Source organism: Daktulosphaira vitifoliae, unplaced genomic scaffold (assembly GCF_025091365.1).
Source record: "Daktulosphaira vitifoliae isolate Bord-2020 unplaced genomic scaffold, ASM2509136v1 Scaffold_2, whole genome shotgun sequence".
Classification (NCBI taxonomy): domain Eukaryota; kingdom Metazoa; phylum Arthropoda; class Insecta; order Hemiptera; family Phylloxeridae; genus Daktulosphaira; species Daktulosphaira vitifoliae.
The window spans coordinates 38,983,053-39,001,473 of record NW_026099573.1 but is presented as its reverse complement, the minus strand read 5'-3'; the positions used below and the strand labels follow the sequence as shown (position 1 = coordinate 39,001,473).

Here is an 18,421-nt window from a genome sequence, read left to right as displayed (position 1 = left end):
TTTTTTTTATTATAAACTTTCACTTTAAAGGACAAAAAAAAGTAGGTTAAAAATTATTACTTTTAACATATTAAAAATCAATAATAACTTGAAAACAATTAATTATAAAAAATATATAATATATAAGTAAAAAAGAATTACTAATCTGGATATAATTAAGGTAGTAGAAGTTGCTTTTGTAATTATCCACCAATTTTTTAGAATTAAACACTATCTACAGATTTGCATCGAAGCGTTTCTTATGATAGTGGTTTTAATAACTGTCAAATTAAATCTATACTGGACTCAACTATGTCACGTCTACACTGTACCACGACCTCACTGTGCTGGTTTTTTTTTATATTTATCTGTTTATTACCATCAGTCATACTCAATGACTGCCTGAAAAAATCATCTATTGTTTTTTTTATTATAAACTTTCACAAAAATCAACCATAAAGGATTAACAAAATAGGTTAAATATGTCATTTTTCATATTTTTAACATATTAATAATTAAAATCAGTATTAATTTAAAACAATTTTTTTTATGTCAATACTTATTTTTTAATAATAAGTAATTCTATCAAAACTTAGAAGTGATAGAAAAAGTCTAATTAGAGATTTAAAAAGAGCGCGAAAAGTTGAAAAAGAAAAGTATATTTTTGTTTATTATAATTTCTTTGCAGAATAATGGTAATTAGTATAAACCAATAGTACTTAGTATTAAGGGTGTAATAAATTAGTAGTAATATGTATTTAGGGAACAGAATAATAATAATTGGTAATAAAGGGAGATAAAATAGGAATAATTAGTAATTAAGGTTGTGAGATGCAGTAATTTAAGGGTAATAATTAGTAATTCAGGATGTGAAATATAGTAATTAATGGAAAGAAAAATAGTATCTAAGGGTAATTAATAATTAAGGGTGAATAATAAAGAAGAATTGGGGGTTATACTAAAAGTTAGGAGGAGTTAGCAATTAAGGGGAATACTAAAAGAGTAGTTAGGGGGAAATATGTAATTAAGGGGTATACTAAAGAGAGAGTTAGAGGGAGTGGTAATTAAGGGAGTACGATAAAAGAGTAGTTAGGGGGGAATGTGTAATTAAGGGGTATACTAAAGAGTAGTTAGGGGGAGTTTGTAATTAAGGGGGTATTTTTATTAATTTGTAGACTGTAATTTTTAATTAAAAAAATATATAGTGTTCTATAACTATATTTTTTTGTATCTGTGAACGCTCAATCTCAGCTCTCGCTGGACCGATTTTGATGAACATAACATCAAAAGATCACAAATCGCATTTAGTAAGACATTACCTTCAAAAATTGAAAATGTTTCTCTCGTACGCTGTAAACGGGTGAAATCCAAAAAATTACAAATGTAAAAATCGCTAATTTTTGACATTTTTAAATTTTTTTTTTACTTAAAACTGCATTAAATTTCTAAAAATGGCCGAATCTATATAAATTTTTTTATAGATGCATGATGTCTTTACCTTTCATTTAGTATATTTTTTTTTATAAATGTGACTTTTTAACTGCCTACAGGGATTCAAAATGAACTTTTTTACAAAAAATTTACTTTTTCAACTTAAATTTTGAAAATGTTCTGGAAAGTCTAACACTTTTATATATATCTTAAATTAAAGCTAATGTAATGTACTTTATTATGGAAAAAAAATTTCGGACTTTATTTTGTCTTTACGGTGAAAATGGCTACCAAATGCTATTATTGTGTGAAAATTCTTGATTTTATTTTTTATATTTTTAACTTTATAATGCTATAACTTATTGAAAAGCGTATGGATCAACATAATTTTTCTATGAGAAATATTATTTTTTAATAATCCCTTTTTCATTCGACATACTTTATCTTTATCAGGATATTAATAAGGAACAAGCAGATTATGTAGCTTTTGGAATAATCCACCAATTTTTTAAAATTAAACACTATCTAAAGATTTGCATCGAAGCGTTTTTTTTTTTTATAGTGATTTTAATCACTGTCAGTTATCATTATACTTGATCCAACTATGCCACGTCACCATTGTGCCGCGACCCCCCTGTGCTGGGTTTTTTATAATACTGTAATAATTAGTATACTTTATACGAAAAAAATTTGTTTTTAACCAACCAATGGTAAAATTTTGAACTTGTAAGATTCATAGAATGGGATACTGTCTAAGGAGGAGTGGAGGGAGCCCCCCACAAGCTTTTCATGGTAAACAAATTATGGAAAATGATACAAGGGCTCAAAATTGTTGAGAAAATTTTGATTTTTTTATCTTAATGGACCAGAGAGTTATCATAACCCACTCAATTACTTATAGAATAATAATAATTTAAAAATTTTTTTTTTTTATTATTTTTAGTTACACATTATTCTTGAATTTTTAACTATGTAATACTTTTTAAGTTCATCCCTTATGCCTTGGAGGGGGGTCAACTTTGTTTTTTTAAATGGTAACATATTTTTAATTTAATAAAATGTTTGAGTTTTTAATTTAATAGTAAATGGCGTTTGAATTTTTAATATAACTTTATTAGCTTATTAGATATAAACATTTAAAGTTTCAAAATTTTGAGTTAATATACAGAGTGTTCAGTAAGTCAGGAAACGGGTTTCTATTGTTCTCATTGTTACAAACACAAGGTTACTGAACACCCTGTATAGGTATAATACACAAGGGATTACAAATACAGGTAGCTAATTGATTTTTTATGACATTGATATTAGCAGGTACACAGCATTGTTATTATCAATGGTAGTAAGGTACATTGTTATGAGTTTATAAATACACTAACTGACAATACAGAAAGTATATCTATTGATAATCATAATTGATAATAAACAATCCGTGACTGAGACAGCAATGTCATAAAAATCCAATTAGCTACCTGTATTTACAATCCCATGTGTATTATACATGTATATTAACTCAAAATTTTGAAACTTTAAATGTTTATATCTAATAAGCTAATAAAGTTATATTAAAAATTCAAACGCCATTTACTATTAAATTAAAAACTCAAACATTTTATTAAATTAAAAATATGTGTTACCATTTAAAAAAACAAAGTTGACCCCCCTCCAAGGCATAAGGGATGAACTTAAAAAGTATTACATAGTTAAAAATTCAAGAATAATGTGTAACTAAAAAAAAAAAAAAAAAAAAATTTTTAAATTATTATTATTCTATAAGTAATTGAGTGGGTTATGATAAAAAAATTACCCTGTATGTCATTGGGTATAATGACTAAATAAATGATTGATTTATCATTGACCACTAGATTTCTTCTAAAATAATTATAATTTTGAGAATTTTTGTTTAATTTGTCCATTATCTCTTATAAGGAATTTAACTTATAATAACTAGCTTATTTATTAGATAATAATCTGAGAAAATAACTGTTCTATAACAACAGTATTTATTTAAAGTTATTAAAACTAATATGCAGATTGGTCGCGAGGAGCAGATTTTTATGTAATTATAAATTTTGTTATTCCGAACGCATCATTAACCAGTACAAACTTTTATTGAATGGCTTGAAAACATGGTAATGTGTTCCAACTGTGCTTAATATTAGGGATGATTAGGGGATTTTCCCTCTAAAAACGAAAAATATTTCTACACTACTATATAGTTCTTTAACAAATTTGCACAAAATTGGGTCCTTTTAAAATGGCTCAAACAAAATTAAAAAATGCATAATTATCTTCGCTATAGTTATTTTTACTATTATGTATTACTCTAACATACGTCTTTTTCCTCACAAGTATAAAAATATTCATATATTCAGAAATACTGGTTTAAGAGTAATGTTTGGTCCATCATATTCTAACAATTAGTTATGTATATTTTTATTAAAAAAAATAAAGTTAGTACATTCTTTAAGGGATAAGAGATGGACCTCAAATATTTAACTAATTATAAATTGATAAATAAACAATATTAAACCAAAAAAAAAAAATCTTTAATATTTAATTATTTTATAAGAAATATAGTTTCATCTGTATATTTTTTTTATTAATTTATTCTGAATTTAGAGTAAATAATTGTCACAAAACTGGAAAGGGACATAGCTCCCTTGCACTTAAAAATGTTATTATATTGTTCAGAAAAATTAAGAATCCAATATTACAATAGGATTAAAGTACTTATTTTAAATAAAAATTCCTTAAAGACTAATTAAAGAAAAAAAATAGAAAAAAAAAAATTAAACACAGTATTCAAATATAAGAAAATACTGTATAGATTTACTTAAGTATTTCCTAAGATTGCTAGTAATTAGTGTTTAATACTTAAAATATACAGTTAAGTGTACAAAGAATATAAGATTAAATAAAATAATACAAATTTTACGATTTTAAAATGCATTATTTATTTAATTTGAAATAATAACAATCAATCAAAACTTTGATATTTTAAAATATTTGTTTATTGTAAAAAGATAATTTTAATATAAATGCTAAAAATAAATTATAACAATAAGTCTACTGGAAAAAATGATAAAGTCAAGTATATAGTTAAGACTAAAGGCTTTAAATTGTTCAATCAAATTATTTTGTGTTTAGAAATAAATAGATTTATCGAGATCAAATAATGTAATAAAATAAAATTACTTATTGCTAAATATAAAAAGCTTAAGTTAAATTTCTTATAAAATATGATTAGATTATTTATAAGTAGCTAGAAGTAAAGAATCATAATTTATAATAAACTTAATTTTTAAAATGTTATTTCTAAACAAATAGTTAACAACAATACATTACACAAAGTAGTCATTTTAGGTAATCTCAATAAATTAATAGTTAAAAAAAAAAGTTAACATAAACTCCATATTATACTATCAATTTCTATAAGATGTTGTGTGTCCAATATTAAATAATATTCAATTATTTTTTCTTGGACATAGCATTTCGGTGACTACTAACACGACCACAAAATAAACCAACTATAAATACCATCCCCATAAATGTACACATAACAATGACCAGGTATTTTCTCGATGGGGATTTTGATACTTGACCATATAATTGTTGTAAGCTTTCAGGATATATCTAAAAGTTTAATTAAATAAAAATAAACAAGAAAGTTAATTTTTATAAATAATGTTCAGTAAGTAAGGAAACAGGTTTCAATTTCTCTCATTGTTTGTAACAATTGACCTGTTTCCTTACTTTTTGAACACCTGTATATACCTACTAATGCATCAGCATTTTTAAACATTTCTATACGCTGTTGAAGCATTTCTTGACACTTGATGTGTAGTTTTTTAGTTTTTGACTGTACTACTGCTTGAAGACATTGTAAATCTATAATAAAAACATATTTTTAGACAATTGTTTAATAGGGAAAATAAAGTGAAACTTACGTCTTCCTGCTCCCTGAGGAATATTTTCACAATATTTAGTTATATCTACAAGGCATGCTCGTTGTAATAAAGGATCTACATTTATATCAGCTCTAGATTCTTCTATTAATCCAGCTACTTCTAAGCGGCAGGCCCGGTTTTCTAGTAAACCATGACTTAAGGCTTGTTTTAAACATTCTTCAACTTGACCAGAATTCTCTATACTACCATTGATTTCATTTGTTTCTTCTTTATGACAAAGTTGTTTAATCTAAAAACAATAATATAGCAATCTATCATTTCAAAACAAAATAACACATGATCATGTAATTGGTAAGTTTTGCATAAATAAATTATCATAAAGGAATTAGTCTTTATTTAATATATAATACATGCTATATACATTATGAATGTATTACAAATAAAAAAAAAACCCAGCACAGTGGGGTGGTGGCACAGTGGGGTCGTGGCATAGTTGGGTCCAGTATAGATGATATCTGACAGTGATTAAAATCACTATCATCAAAAACGCTTCGATGCAAATCTGTAGATAGTGTTTAATTTATAAAAAAAAAATTTGTTAAAATAGCATATTTTTGAATACGGTAGCGTTTTGCGCATAGAAGATAGGTCGTCGGGACAAATTTTTTTTTTTTTATTTTATAGTACATGAAATAAGCTTTAATTTGATATATGTTTAAAGGACGCAGTATTTCCGGAACATTTTCAAAAGTTCAGTTGAAAAAGATCTATGTTTTTTACAATATTTTAAGTTTTGAACGCCCCCTATATAGGGGGAAATTGTCAAATTTTAATAAAAAGTATGTCAAATGAAATATGTACTTATAATTTATTTAGAAAAAGAAAAATTTGTGCTGATATATACATTTTTCAAAAAGTTATAGCATTTTTAAATTGAAAATTTAAAATCGAAAATATTAACACAAAAATAGTGTTTTTTTAACTACGGCAGCCGTTTAAATGTAGAAAAAAAAGTGTCGGGACAAATTTTTTTTTTTCATTTTATAGTACATAAAAAAAGCCTTAATTTGATATATGTTTGAAGGACGCAGTATTTCCGGAACATTTTCAAAAATTAAGTTGAAAAAGTTAATTTTTGTAAAAAAGTTGCTATTTTAAATCCCCCCCAATGAGCAGGTTAAGTGATAGATTTTCAAAAAAATGATATCAAATGAAAGGTAAATATCTAAGGTTTTAGTATAAAAAAAAATTATGTTGATTTGTTGATTTTTCAAAAAGTTATGGAAGTTTTAAGAAAAAAAAGTGAAAAAATTTCGAAAATTAGCGATTTTTAAATTTGTAATTTTTTTGGATATTTCCCCCATTTGCGGGGAACGAGGGAATTTTTTTGAATTTTTAAGGGTAATGTCTTCAATTGGATACGATTTGTGATCTTTTGACGTATTTTTGAAAGAAATCGGTCCAGTGAGAGCTGAGAAAAAGTGGCAACAGACAAAAAAAAAAAAAAAAATAGTAAAATTAATACCTTCTCTGCTTCGCATCGAAGCTAAAAGTATTAATAAACTAAAATTTTTATACAAAAGTTAATGAATACTGTGTTTATTTATAAATACTCAATCTAATAATTTTTTTAGCATACCATTCTCTCCAGCTAATTACCAATGTAACAATTTTATTCTCAGTTAAATACATATTGTTAATAAGAACTTATTACTTTTTTGTGAATTTTAAGTATTACATACGTTTACATTTTTTAGTTTTAAGATTAATTGTTTTGAATATTTTAGAATTTAGTTAAAGCACATACACTATTTGAAATTAATGGGCTAAATCAATATTGATTATTCAAATTTTTTTTTTAAGACGAGAAAATATGTATTAAAAATTAATTTACATAAAGTTACTTATATTGTAGTGAGTATAAGTAAAATAAATAAGATGTAGTAATTGACAAGTAATACTTTAATTGGGTTAATTGAAGTTTTTTTAATAATGTTAGGTGAAATACCATTAATCTATTCTTTTGAAATTTTTAAAAGATACACCTAAAACTTACTTTAAATAAAAAAATATTTAAAATATTTAAAAATACTTATAAGAAATTTTTTTATTAAGGAGATATACAAAAAAAAAAAAAAANTACTTATAAGAAATATTTTTATTAAGGAGATATAAAAAAAAAAAAAAAAACCCAGCACAGGGATTCGTAGCACAGTGGTGACGTGGCATAGTTGGATCAAGTATAATGATATCTGACAGATTAAAATCACTATCAATAAAAACGCTTCGATGCAAATCTTTAGATAGTGTTTAATTTTAAAAAATTGGTGGATTATTCCAAAAGCTACATGATCTGCTATTTCCTTATTAATATCCTTAATGAAAAAGGGATTATTAAAAAATATTATTTCTCATAAAAAAATTATGTTGATCCATACGCTTTTCAATAAGTTATAGCATTATAAAGTTAAAAATGTAAAAAATAAAATCGAGAATTTTCATACAAAAATTACATTTGGTAGCTATTTTCACTATGAAAATAAAATAAAGTCCGAAATTTTTTTTTTCCATAATAAAGTACATTACATTAGCTTTAATTTAATATATATATAAAAGTGTCAGACCTTCGGGAACAATTTCAAAAGTTAAGTTGAAAAAGTTAGNTATATATAAAAGTGTCAGACCTTCGGGAACACTTTCAAAAGTTAAGTTGAAAAAGTTAGTTTTTTGTGAAAAAGTAGTCATTTTAAATCCCTACTTGTGGGCAGGTAAAGGGTTAAATTTATAAAAAAAAATATACAAAATGTTAAGTAAAGACATCAATCATCTATATAAAAAAAAAAATTATATTGATTTGGTTATTTTTAAAAAAGTTATGGCAATTTTAAGTAAAAAATTTGAAAAAATTAGCAATTTTTAAATTTGTAATTTTTTGGGAGGTTTCCCCTATTTACGGGGAACGAAGGAAATTTTTTCAATTTTTGAGGGTAATGTCTTCGACTAGATACAATTTGTGATCTTTTGACGTAAAGAAATCCGTTTGGTGAGAGCTAAGAAAAAGTGGTAACAGACACAAAAAAGAAAAAACATATCATAGTAAAACCAATACCTTCTCAGCTGCGCATCGAAGCTAAAAAAAGGAATTGTGATTTCAAATAATTATTTAAGCGGTAAAATTAATCATATTTTAGGTAAGTATATTAAAATAACATTTACCTCATTTGTACATAAACTCTTCAATAAAGGATTTAGTTTATAATTCAAAGCTGATTCTCTTAGAATAATTGAAACTTGTTTTTCACATTCTGGTTTCAATTTCCTCTGTCGAAATTTTTCCTAAAAATATAAATATTTATCAACTTTATTATAAACAATGAATAGTGATTCATATTGTACTTTTTCAGTGTTATGCTCTTACTTTTAAGCAATGTATAACTTTTCCATTGTACTCTGATTCTGGTCTTTGTTTGATTAAAATATGACTGCAGTATGAGGTAATATCTGTTTGGCAGTTATGATGAAGTGCAGGATCTAATCGATAGTCATCACTTTGTTCAATCATTCGTTGTACCACAAGTGCTTGACATGACTTTTCAAATGCTATATCATGTTTGAATTTCTAAAGTGATTAATAAAATGTATTATCTATTAATTCTAAAGGAAAAAAAAAATTCATTTAAATACCTTTAAACAACTTAATGCATTTGATGTATTTTCTCCTTTACAATAAAACTGCAACATTTTGTGACATTTTGTTAAAAGCATGTAATCAGAAGAGCTATCTGTTAAATCTTGTCTTTGAATTAAAAATATTACACGATGACATTGCTCAGAAAGTAAACTCTTATTCATTTCTAGGCAGACTAATACCTGAATTAAAAAATTCAAATTGTTAAGACAAATTATACAACAGATATATTAATATTTTTTAAGTAAAGGATTTTTCATACTTGAGCTGAACCAGATTCCATCCCAGAGCAATATTTTGTGATATCATTTTGACATGCTGATTTTAAAGCAGGATCCAATTCAATGTATTCTCTTTGTTGTAATAATTGAGCTTTAAGTTGTTGACGGCACGGTTTTGTAATTTTATGTTTAGAATCAGTCACAGAATCATTTCTCACCACTTCACTTAGGCATGCAACTACCTGAAATTCAATTTTCAAAAATAATTACAAACTTAGTATTACTATCAAATTTCTCATTAAAAACTCCATAAAGTTATAACTTTACTTAATTTAAACAATTAAAATTATAATCTTAAATGCAATTTAAGAAGTTAATTACTTCAGTGTTGAAAGTTTTTAAAATTTCAAGTGTTAAGCGGATGAAGAGCACAGTAGAGTAATGCGTAATGATAAAAATAACATAACTCATATTTTGACTCCACTTTATATTTTAAAATAGTAATAATATTTTAATAAAATGAATCAAAAGTTGTTATTGACCTGTCATTTTCTTAATGATATGTAATAAATATAGTCATTTTTATTTTATAAACTATATATGTATATAATATATATAAAATATGTATGTAGCCATAAAAAAAAAAGAAGTTTACATCCTTTTAACGTATAAAGAATAAATTAAAAAAAAAACTTAATAATATTAATATACCAAGAAATATATATAATTTAAAACTACCAAAAAGATTTTTCANATAATATTAATATACCAAGAAATATATATAATTTAAAACTACCAAAAAGATTTTTCATAAAATAATCATTTTTGGAGAAATCAAGTGGCTAATATTAAAAGAATCAACCTGAAGGTAAGACAAAGTTTATCTTTGACACAGTACCGTATTTCCCTCAACCACACATCACGTTATCAACTTATAGTTATATAAGTACAATTATTATTAATTTTATAGAGTATACTTATATAAAATACCTTGGGTACTAGGTCCTAACTCTTAACATACCTTATTTTTATACATTTTCAGATACACTTTTGGTGACAACTTGTCAATCCCTAGCGGCTGTGTTATCTTTTGAACAAGTAAAATGTTGATATAATATGCAAATGCATAATTTTTGACGTCATTATTAAATACTACTAAATTTGTATCATACAATTTAATATTTAAATTTAGTTTTTAGTTTTAGTTATTATTGAGGTGGACGCAACGCCCATGCACTCAGACCCGTTGGTCCATTGTGCGCACCTCATACTGAATTGTCTTGATTCGGTTTACCCACCTAAGTGTTAATACATTACCAACCATAAAGTCACCTCTAAAGATGACCAAAGAGTCCTGTCTTTCTGGCGAAATTAAGTATCTCTCTGGGTTTTAGGTTTTTAATATCCTCTTTTTCAGGAAATGGTTTATTCAAGTAGTTTGATCTTAGTGTGGACAAGGCTTCACATTCGCACATGATGTGAAATGAGTCTTCCTCTTCTACTCCACACTTCCTGCACAATGGTGATTCCGATACCCCCATTGCGTTAAGATGCTTAAGCAGGTGACCATGTCCTGTCAGTAGACCAGTCAGGGTGCTTATTTGATGTCTAGTCATGCTATTAAGATCACCCAGCAATAAACCAGGGGTCTTGATAAACATTTTAGATTGTCTAGGTACTACCAAGTACTTCCAGATTTTCCTGTGTTGTTCTCTGCACCAATTCTTGGGTAACGCTTTGAGCGATTGCTCAGTGAGCCCTACCACTGGTTCTGGTCCAACATAGGTGTTCTCTGCTCCTTTCCTGGCTAGAAAGTCAGCATTCTCATTTCCAGTGACACCGTTGTGTCCTGGTACCCACGCTAGTGTAACTTTGTTGAACCTCGATAGTGATTCTAAAGTTTCCCTGCATTCGAGGACCAGCTTTGAATTCACCTGATCGTTACAGAGTGTTTTCAAAGCCGCTTGACTATCACTGTGTTATCTTTTGAACAAGTAAAATGTTGATATAATATGCAAATGCATAATTTTTGACGTCATTATTAAATACTACTCAATTTGTATCATACAATTTAATATTTAAATTAATTTTGACATTTTTGAAAAGTTACCTTTAAATTGTAAAATTATATTTAATTTCAATGATTTGCATTGAAGTCAAAAAACCAAAATTAGTAAGAATACTAGCGTTTACATTTAAATCTAATAGAATATTAAAAAAACATTACTTCTGGTTTTGTACGTGCTTTTGGACAATATCTTATGACATTTGATCGACATGCTTCTTTAAAAGATAAGGTGAATCGATAATCATTCATAGTAATTAATTGGAAATGTTCAATAGTGGCTCGACATTTGACTTCACTTTTAAATTCAGGATCATTTTTATTTTTAATTAAACAGTCCATAACATCACTTTTTGTAACATCATCTTTTGATGAAAGTTCACTCTAAAATAGATAAAATATAATTGAAAAAAATAAAAAGTAAATATTAAACAATTAATTGACTAGGACCTAACTTTATTGCAACCACAAAACTTTAAGTATTTATATTCCAAATTTTTGAGCAAATGAGTTTTAATTATTCAATAAACCAATAAATTTTATTAATTTAATAAGACTTTTAATTAAAACAATATACCTTGAATATTATGACATAATGAGCTTATACAAAAACAACTTTTTAATCAAAAATCAGTACTTAATAATTCATTTAAATAATAAGTGGAACAAAATAATTGTTATCTGATTAATTTGTGAATAGTAGATAAGATTGGGAGAGAATGTTGAACCATAAATAATTAAAGATATACTATTGAATTTTTATTTATAGTGAAAACAGAATAGATTACAAGAAAATTTGTCTTACATTGTTCTCTGTTAAAAAAACAGCATGATAAAGACTTTAAATTAAGTGAGTGGCATAGACGAAAAAAAAAAGTGGTTGAATTGAAGTCAATACAATATAATTAATTTTCTACTTATAATTAAGTTATAAATTCAGTAAAGAAGGGATACTCTGTTGCAATAAGTTATTTTATCTAAATATAATAAACATGTGAATATTATCAAATTAACATATTACAATTAACAATAAAAAAAAAAACCAACACAGGGGGGTCGCAGCACAGTGGTGACGTGGCATAGTTGGATCAAGTATAATGATATCTAACAGTGATTAAAATCACTATAAAAAAAAAAAACGCTTCGGTGCAAATTTTTAGATAGTGTTTAATTTTAAAAAAATTGTGTATTATTCCAAAAGCTACATGATCTGCTAGTTCCTTATTATTATCCTGATTAAGATAAAGTATGTCGAATGAAAAATGGTTTATTAAAAAATATTATTTCTCATAAAAAAATTGTGTTGATCCATACACTTTTCAATAAGTTATAGCATTATAAAGTTAAAAATTTAAAAAACAAAATCGAGAATTTTCATACAAAAATTGCATTCGGTAGCTATTGAATTTGGTTCACCATGAAAATAAAATAAAGTCAGAAATTTTTTTTTCCATAATAAAGTACATTACATTAGCTTTAATTTAAGATATATGTAAAAGTGTCAGACCTTCCGGAACATTTTCAACAGATGAAAAAGTTAATTTTTTGTGAAAAAGTTGTCATTTTAAATCTCCCCTATAAAGGTTAAGTGATAGATTTTCAAAAAAATGATATCAAATGAAAGGTAGATATTTAAGGTTTTAGTATAAAAAAAAATTATGTTGATTTGTTGATTTTTCAAAAAGTTATGAAATTTCGAAAATTAGCGATTTTTAAATTTGTAATTTTTTTGGATATTTCCCCCATTTGCGGGAACGAGGGAATTTTTTTCAATTTTTAAGGGTAATGTCTTCAACTAGATACAATTTGTGATCTTTTGACGTATTTTAGAAAGAAATCGGTCCAGTGAGAGCTGAGAAAAAGTTGCAACAGACATGTTGCATGTTGTGCATGTTATGTACAATACTATAAGGCTAACATTACTTACAACAAATACCTTTTAACAGACAATATAATCAAATGTATAAACATACCATACAAAATTTTTGTATAAAAGACTNATATAAATTGAGTCGAAGATATTACTTTAAAATATTTATAAAATATAGAATTTATGTTTTAAATGTCAAAATTAGAAAATATAATATTGTTCTCATAAAATAGATAATGAAACTAAAAAAAATTAATTTTTCTCGTGTGTATTTGAACTTATACTGAAGAATAAAAAATCACAATCCAGTAATTTTTGATGGTTAAATTTCTATGAAATAACATTAGTGTTTTCATTTCTTGTGCATGTTATGTACAATACTATAAGGCTAACATTACTTACAACAAATACCTTTTAACAGACAATATAATCAAATGTATAAACATACCATACAAAATTTTTGTATAAAAGACTTGCAATGTAACCTCACAAAAGGATTTAATTGTATATCTTCAGCTTGGCTTTCTGTCCAACGACTAACAGATTCTTTACATTCTTCAGTCATTTGTTTACTAAAATAAAATATTAATGAAATGTTTTTAAAATAATCATTTACTAGCTATAAAAAGGTACTTGTTTAGGTTATCTTGAAGACAAACTATTTCTTCACCGGGCCCTGTTTTTGTATGACAAAAATTTGGAAGATCTTTTATGCAAGATTCTGCAATTTCTGGATTTAAATCAACACTAATAGCTCGTTGTATCATAACTTTACGTAACTGTTCTTTACATTTAGGTTTTAACTATGTAAAATTTAAAAGAATAATTATATTTAAAAATAAATAGCATAAATTAAATATGTTAGTCTATGGCAAAAATTTGTTAGTTGATTACTTTCAATTATTCAAGACGAAAGAAAAAAAAATATTATTATTCATTTTATTTGAGTCTTTGAAAGTCATTTTAAAGACTCTTTGATAGTTGAAACATGGAAGTCATAAAAGATAAATATCCAATAAAAAAATTTAATAAAATATGTATTCACTTTATTTAATTTACCTTGTATTTTAACCCTGTAGCTGATAATGTAAATGGGCGATAGTATTGAATAAGACATGGTAAGATGTATGTTGTTTCTTTCTGCTTTTTCAACCAATCAGCATTAAATTTACAAATTCTTGATGCATCAGAAAAACATGCTTGATACAAAGCAGGATCCAAAATAAAATCACGGTTAACAAAGTATTGAACTTGCATTAGTGTATTTTTACAATCATCTTGCACCAATCCAACATACATTTTTTCTAGTAAACAAGACATAACTCTAAAAAAAATAATAAAAAAATTATAATCAATTTTACTTATTTAGAATATTATTTTAATTTAATTTTAAAAACTGTAATAAATTTTTTTTTTCACAACTACTATGTTAATTGGATACAATTTTTATATTTTTATAAAATAAAATAGTATAATATTATGAATAAATTAAACTTAAATAAATACCTATTGTAACCAGGAGGTTTATCTCCACAATATTTATCAACTTCGGATTGACATTTCTCTTGAAGAACAGGATCAACTCTCCAATCTTCACCAATATTTGTTATACGCATAAGTTTTTGTAGCTGAAAATATTGTTATTTTAACTATCATTAGTATTATTTTTATGCAATTAATAGTTTCATTATATGTATTAAAATGAAAATATACAAGGTGATTTTTTTAATACTAGCCACTTGATTTTTCTTAAAAAATAATGATGTTAAGAAAATTATTTTTTGTTAATACATACAGCTTTATGACAGGATTTTCCAATACGATTTTTTTGACGAGATGGATTAGAGTGTTCCATTAAACAATGAATAGTTTGTCGTCCTATTTCATTTTTTTGACAATAATTTTCTATATCATTAGAACACATTGAAACTACTTCAGGTGACAACTGATAATTTTGCAATAACAATTTACGATGTTCCATTAGTTCAAATTGACAGTCAGATGAAACTTCACTTCCTTAATATCAATTAATGAACATATTTATATTAAAAAATTAACAAATAATTTATTTAATAGTTACCATTATGAATTGCATTTTCTAAGCATAATAAAAGTTGTGCTAAACGAACATCTTTGTCATCAGAAACTAATCTTCGACAATGATATTTACGAATATCTTCTCTGCAAGCTCTGGTTAATCCTTTACTAACTTTTATATTACCAGTTACTAATTTTTCTCTTCGCCAAAGTTGATTTTGACACTAATTTAAAGTAAAAATGTTAGTTTACTTAAAGGAAAATTGTATCATTATTTAATTGAATGATAAATACAGCTTGTGACATTTTGCCACTACCAATGTGTCTTGAAAGGCAATTATAAATAAGCCCACTTCCAGCAGGCAAATCAGCACATAATTTTTCTTTATCTTTTAAACAAGCCATGTGTAAGGAATAATCAAATTTTATATTATCTGCTTGCCATTCTGAGAGTTTATAAATCATTGGGAGACATTGCTGTGATGACAGTTTATCTATGTTAGATTGAAGACATTCTAATACCCGACCACGGTATAACACCTAAAAACATAATAATTTATTTTATTTTTTCGTTAAAAATATCAATGAATAATACCCATAAACAAAATATTTCAACATAAACTTACATTGGTGGGAGCATTAAAACAATGAAATTTTTTTAAGTCTTCCTCACAAACACTTGAAAAATTAGTTATAAGTCGATAATCAGAAAACGCAATATTTTCAATTCTTAATATAATATGAAGGCAATCTTCATTTCCAACAATATTTTGCTTTTTATCAACTATACATCCAAACCAGTTTTTCTCTCGTTCACAGTTTAATTTTTCGACATCAAATTCGCATTTTGGCCTTAAAATACTTTTTAAATTATCTTTTATCATAAAGTTTTTCAAATGAAGCCATATTACTTCTGAGCAACTACTAGAAAATTCGGAATCCTAAAAAGAAGTAGCTTAATTAAAAAAATATTTTATCATAAATGATTAAAAGATAATTTAATGTATAATGACAAAATATAAAAAGATTTAGATAAATATTGACATATTATTTCTTTACATAATAGTTTTCACTTGTTAACTTTTTCACCAAGTTCTAAATAATTCAATTTAATTACTCATCTTAGACTTCTAACACAATTCATTGTTAAGTAAATTAATTTTTTTAAATTAAATTAAATTACAAAAATCTTAATACATTAGGAATTAAAAATACCTTAATATAACAAACATGCTGTTACATTAGTTTTATGACAAAGAAAAGTAACTTAATTACAATGGAAGTTACTTTTTCTCATTTATATAATCTTAAATATGAAAACTATTTGAATTAAATCATTTATACCAAAAAAAATTCTAATGAGATTTTACTCAAGAGTGTATTTAAAAATTTTAAATGGGGAAAGGGAGACAAAAAAAAAAATTAACTAACAAGCTACCACATGACATTGTGCTTTGTAAGTACACCACTGATTTCATTAGATTCATTAAATTAAATTGCAAAATAAAAATATAATAGTGAAATTAATGTAAATATATAATAATAAATAAACATGATTTTATTGAATAGTATTACTTGAGTCATGATTAGGCATTGATTAAATGGATAAAAGTTCTCTCGAGGAAAAAAGACTTTATACATTTTGATAAAATGAAGAAGAGGGGGTAGGAACATTTATTTTAACCCCCCAGTATAAAATACTAATTAAGCCACTTAAGAGCAGTGCAAACTTTTAAAATAAATCTGTCAAAATAAAGTAATAATTTTTTTAAAATTTCTGTAAGTAAATTACACTGAAATTACTTTATGAGTAGTTTTTTCACTGTAACTTTGAATTCAAAGTTAAGTTACTACCCAACACTAACAAAATTATAAATTTTTAATTTACACATCTATTAAAAGAAACTCTTAACTTAATAATTTTTTTAAAACATTTTAATTACCAACTATTTATTCATCAAAGTTCTCTCAATTTAAGATTTATTTTCTCCATACAATTCTTGTTGTTTTTAAAAATCCTTAAATGCTAACAATAAAAAATTGGAAAGTTTATAAAATTATTTTTTTTAAAAAATTTTAATATGCAAGTATAGACATTTTTGGGTCATTAATAAAATTAAGAAGAAAAATTGGATATAGAATGAGATTAATGTATGGCTATAATTCAGGAACATTGTTCTTGAATTATAGTAACAATAATAAAATAATATCTCTAATTTATGTGTTATAGTTCAGAGAAATGTTTTTTTGAAGTAATTTCACTAAGGAAAAAGATATGGGTGTCATATCACTTCATGACAAAAATAATTAAATGAAAAAGATAAAAAATGTTTTGTTTGTAGAGGGAACTAGACAATTTTCTTATGTAGACTCCTAATAATGCTACTCAGGAATTTATAAAAAATAAAATATTTTACACAATATTTATACTTCAGTATAATAAATGTAAAAACCATTATGAGACATTTAAAAATTAAAAAATTTTAAAATCTATTATTATTATAATTATATCCAAATTTCTTACCTCATAGAGCTGAATGCATTCCAAAACATCAAGTTCCGATATTTTTCTAGCACCAGTATTTGTACATCTTAACTTCAAGTCATCAGCACAAAATGGTTCATCTAACAATAGAAGACTAGATGCCAAGATGTATTTAGTACCAAATAATAATATGAATGTGTAAAACAAAACGTCAGTAAATTTATTACGTATCATTATTAATCAGTCTTTTTGTAATTATCGGCAAATTTTATTAAATCTGCCTAAATTCAAAATAATACAAAATTTAAAATATATTTTACTAGGTTCATAATAATTTGACTTTACTTTCGAAACGGTTTTATCAGTCTCACGACAAAGAATTGAAGGAAATTTTAATTGATCAAGAAATTACTTTATCTGATATGTATCCGTAATTGATAAAAACCGGTACGTCAAGTCTACAGAATAGAGTAAATCAGAATGTTCACTGATAAGAAATTACACGGGCTCTTATTGGAGGACATAAAACTACACTCAGTGTCACCACTAGATTAAGAGAAAAAAAATACTGTTAAAAATAAATTTATTTTAGCGGCTCATTTGAACTCTAATATTTACATTGATCTATCTGTTATTAAACCTAATTAATAAGAAAATATGAATATATTTTATTCATTCTTTATTGTGCATAAGGTTTTTTATATATCAATTAAAAACTATTTGTATATCTTGGAAAT

At 25.2% G+C, this 18,421-nt stretch overlaps 1 protein-coding gene across 1 annotated transcript; it reads right to left on the bottom strand.

Annotated features, from left to right (window-relative positions):
* Positions 1-4,513: 4,513 nt before the first annotated feature.
* On the bottom strand, positions 4,514-18,149 carry LOC126899482 (Golgi apparatus protein 1). Its single transcript, XM_050674448.1, has 18 exons — positions 18,030-18,149; positions 17,724-17,965; positions 15,826-16,140; positions 15,494-15,739; positions 15,243-15,423; positions 14,958-15,178; positions 14,669-14,790; positions 14,222-14,486; positions 13,796-13,965; positions 13,611-13,734; positions 11,455-11,676; positions 9,269-9,469; positions 9,003-9,188; positions 8,737-8,937; positions 8,535-8,654; positions 5,358-5,607; positions 5,189-5,298; positions 4,514-5,043 (listed from the first exon to the last, which is right to left on the bottom strand). Exons 2-18 carry the CDS (start codon positions 17,916-17,918, stop codon positions 4,879-4,881), a joined length of 3,294 nt encoding a protein of 1,097 aa, XP_050530405.1. The 5' UTR covers positions 17,919-17,965; positions 18,030-18,149; the 3' UTR covers positions 4,514-4,878.
* Between the last annotated feature and the right edge of the window lie 272 nt (positions 18,150-18,421).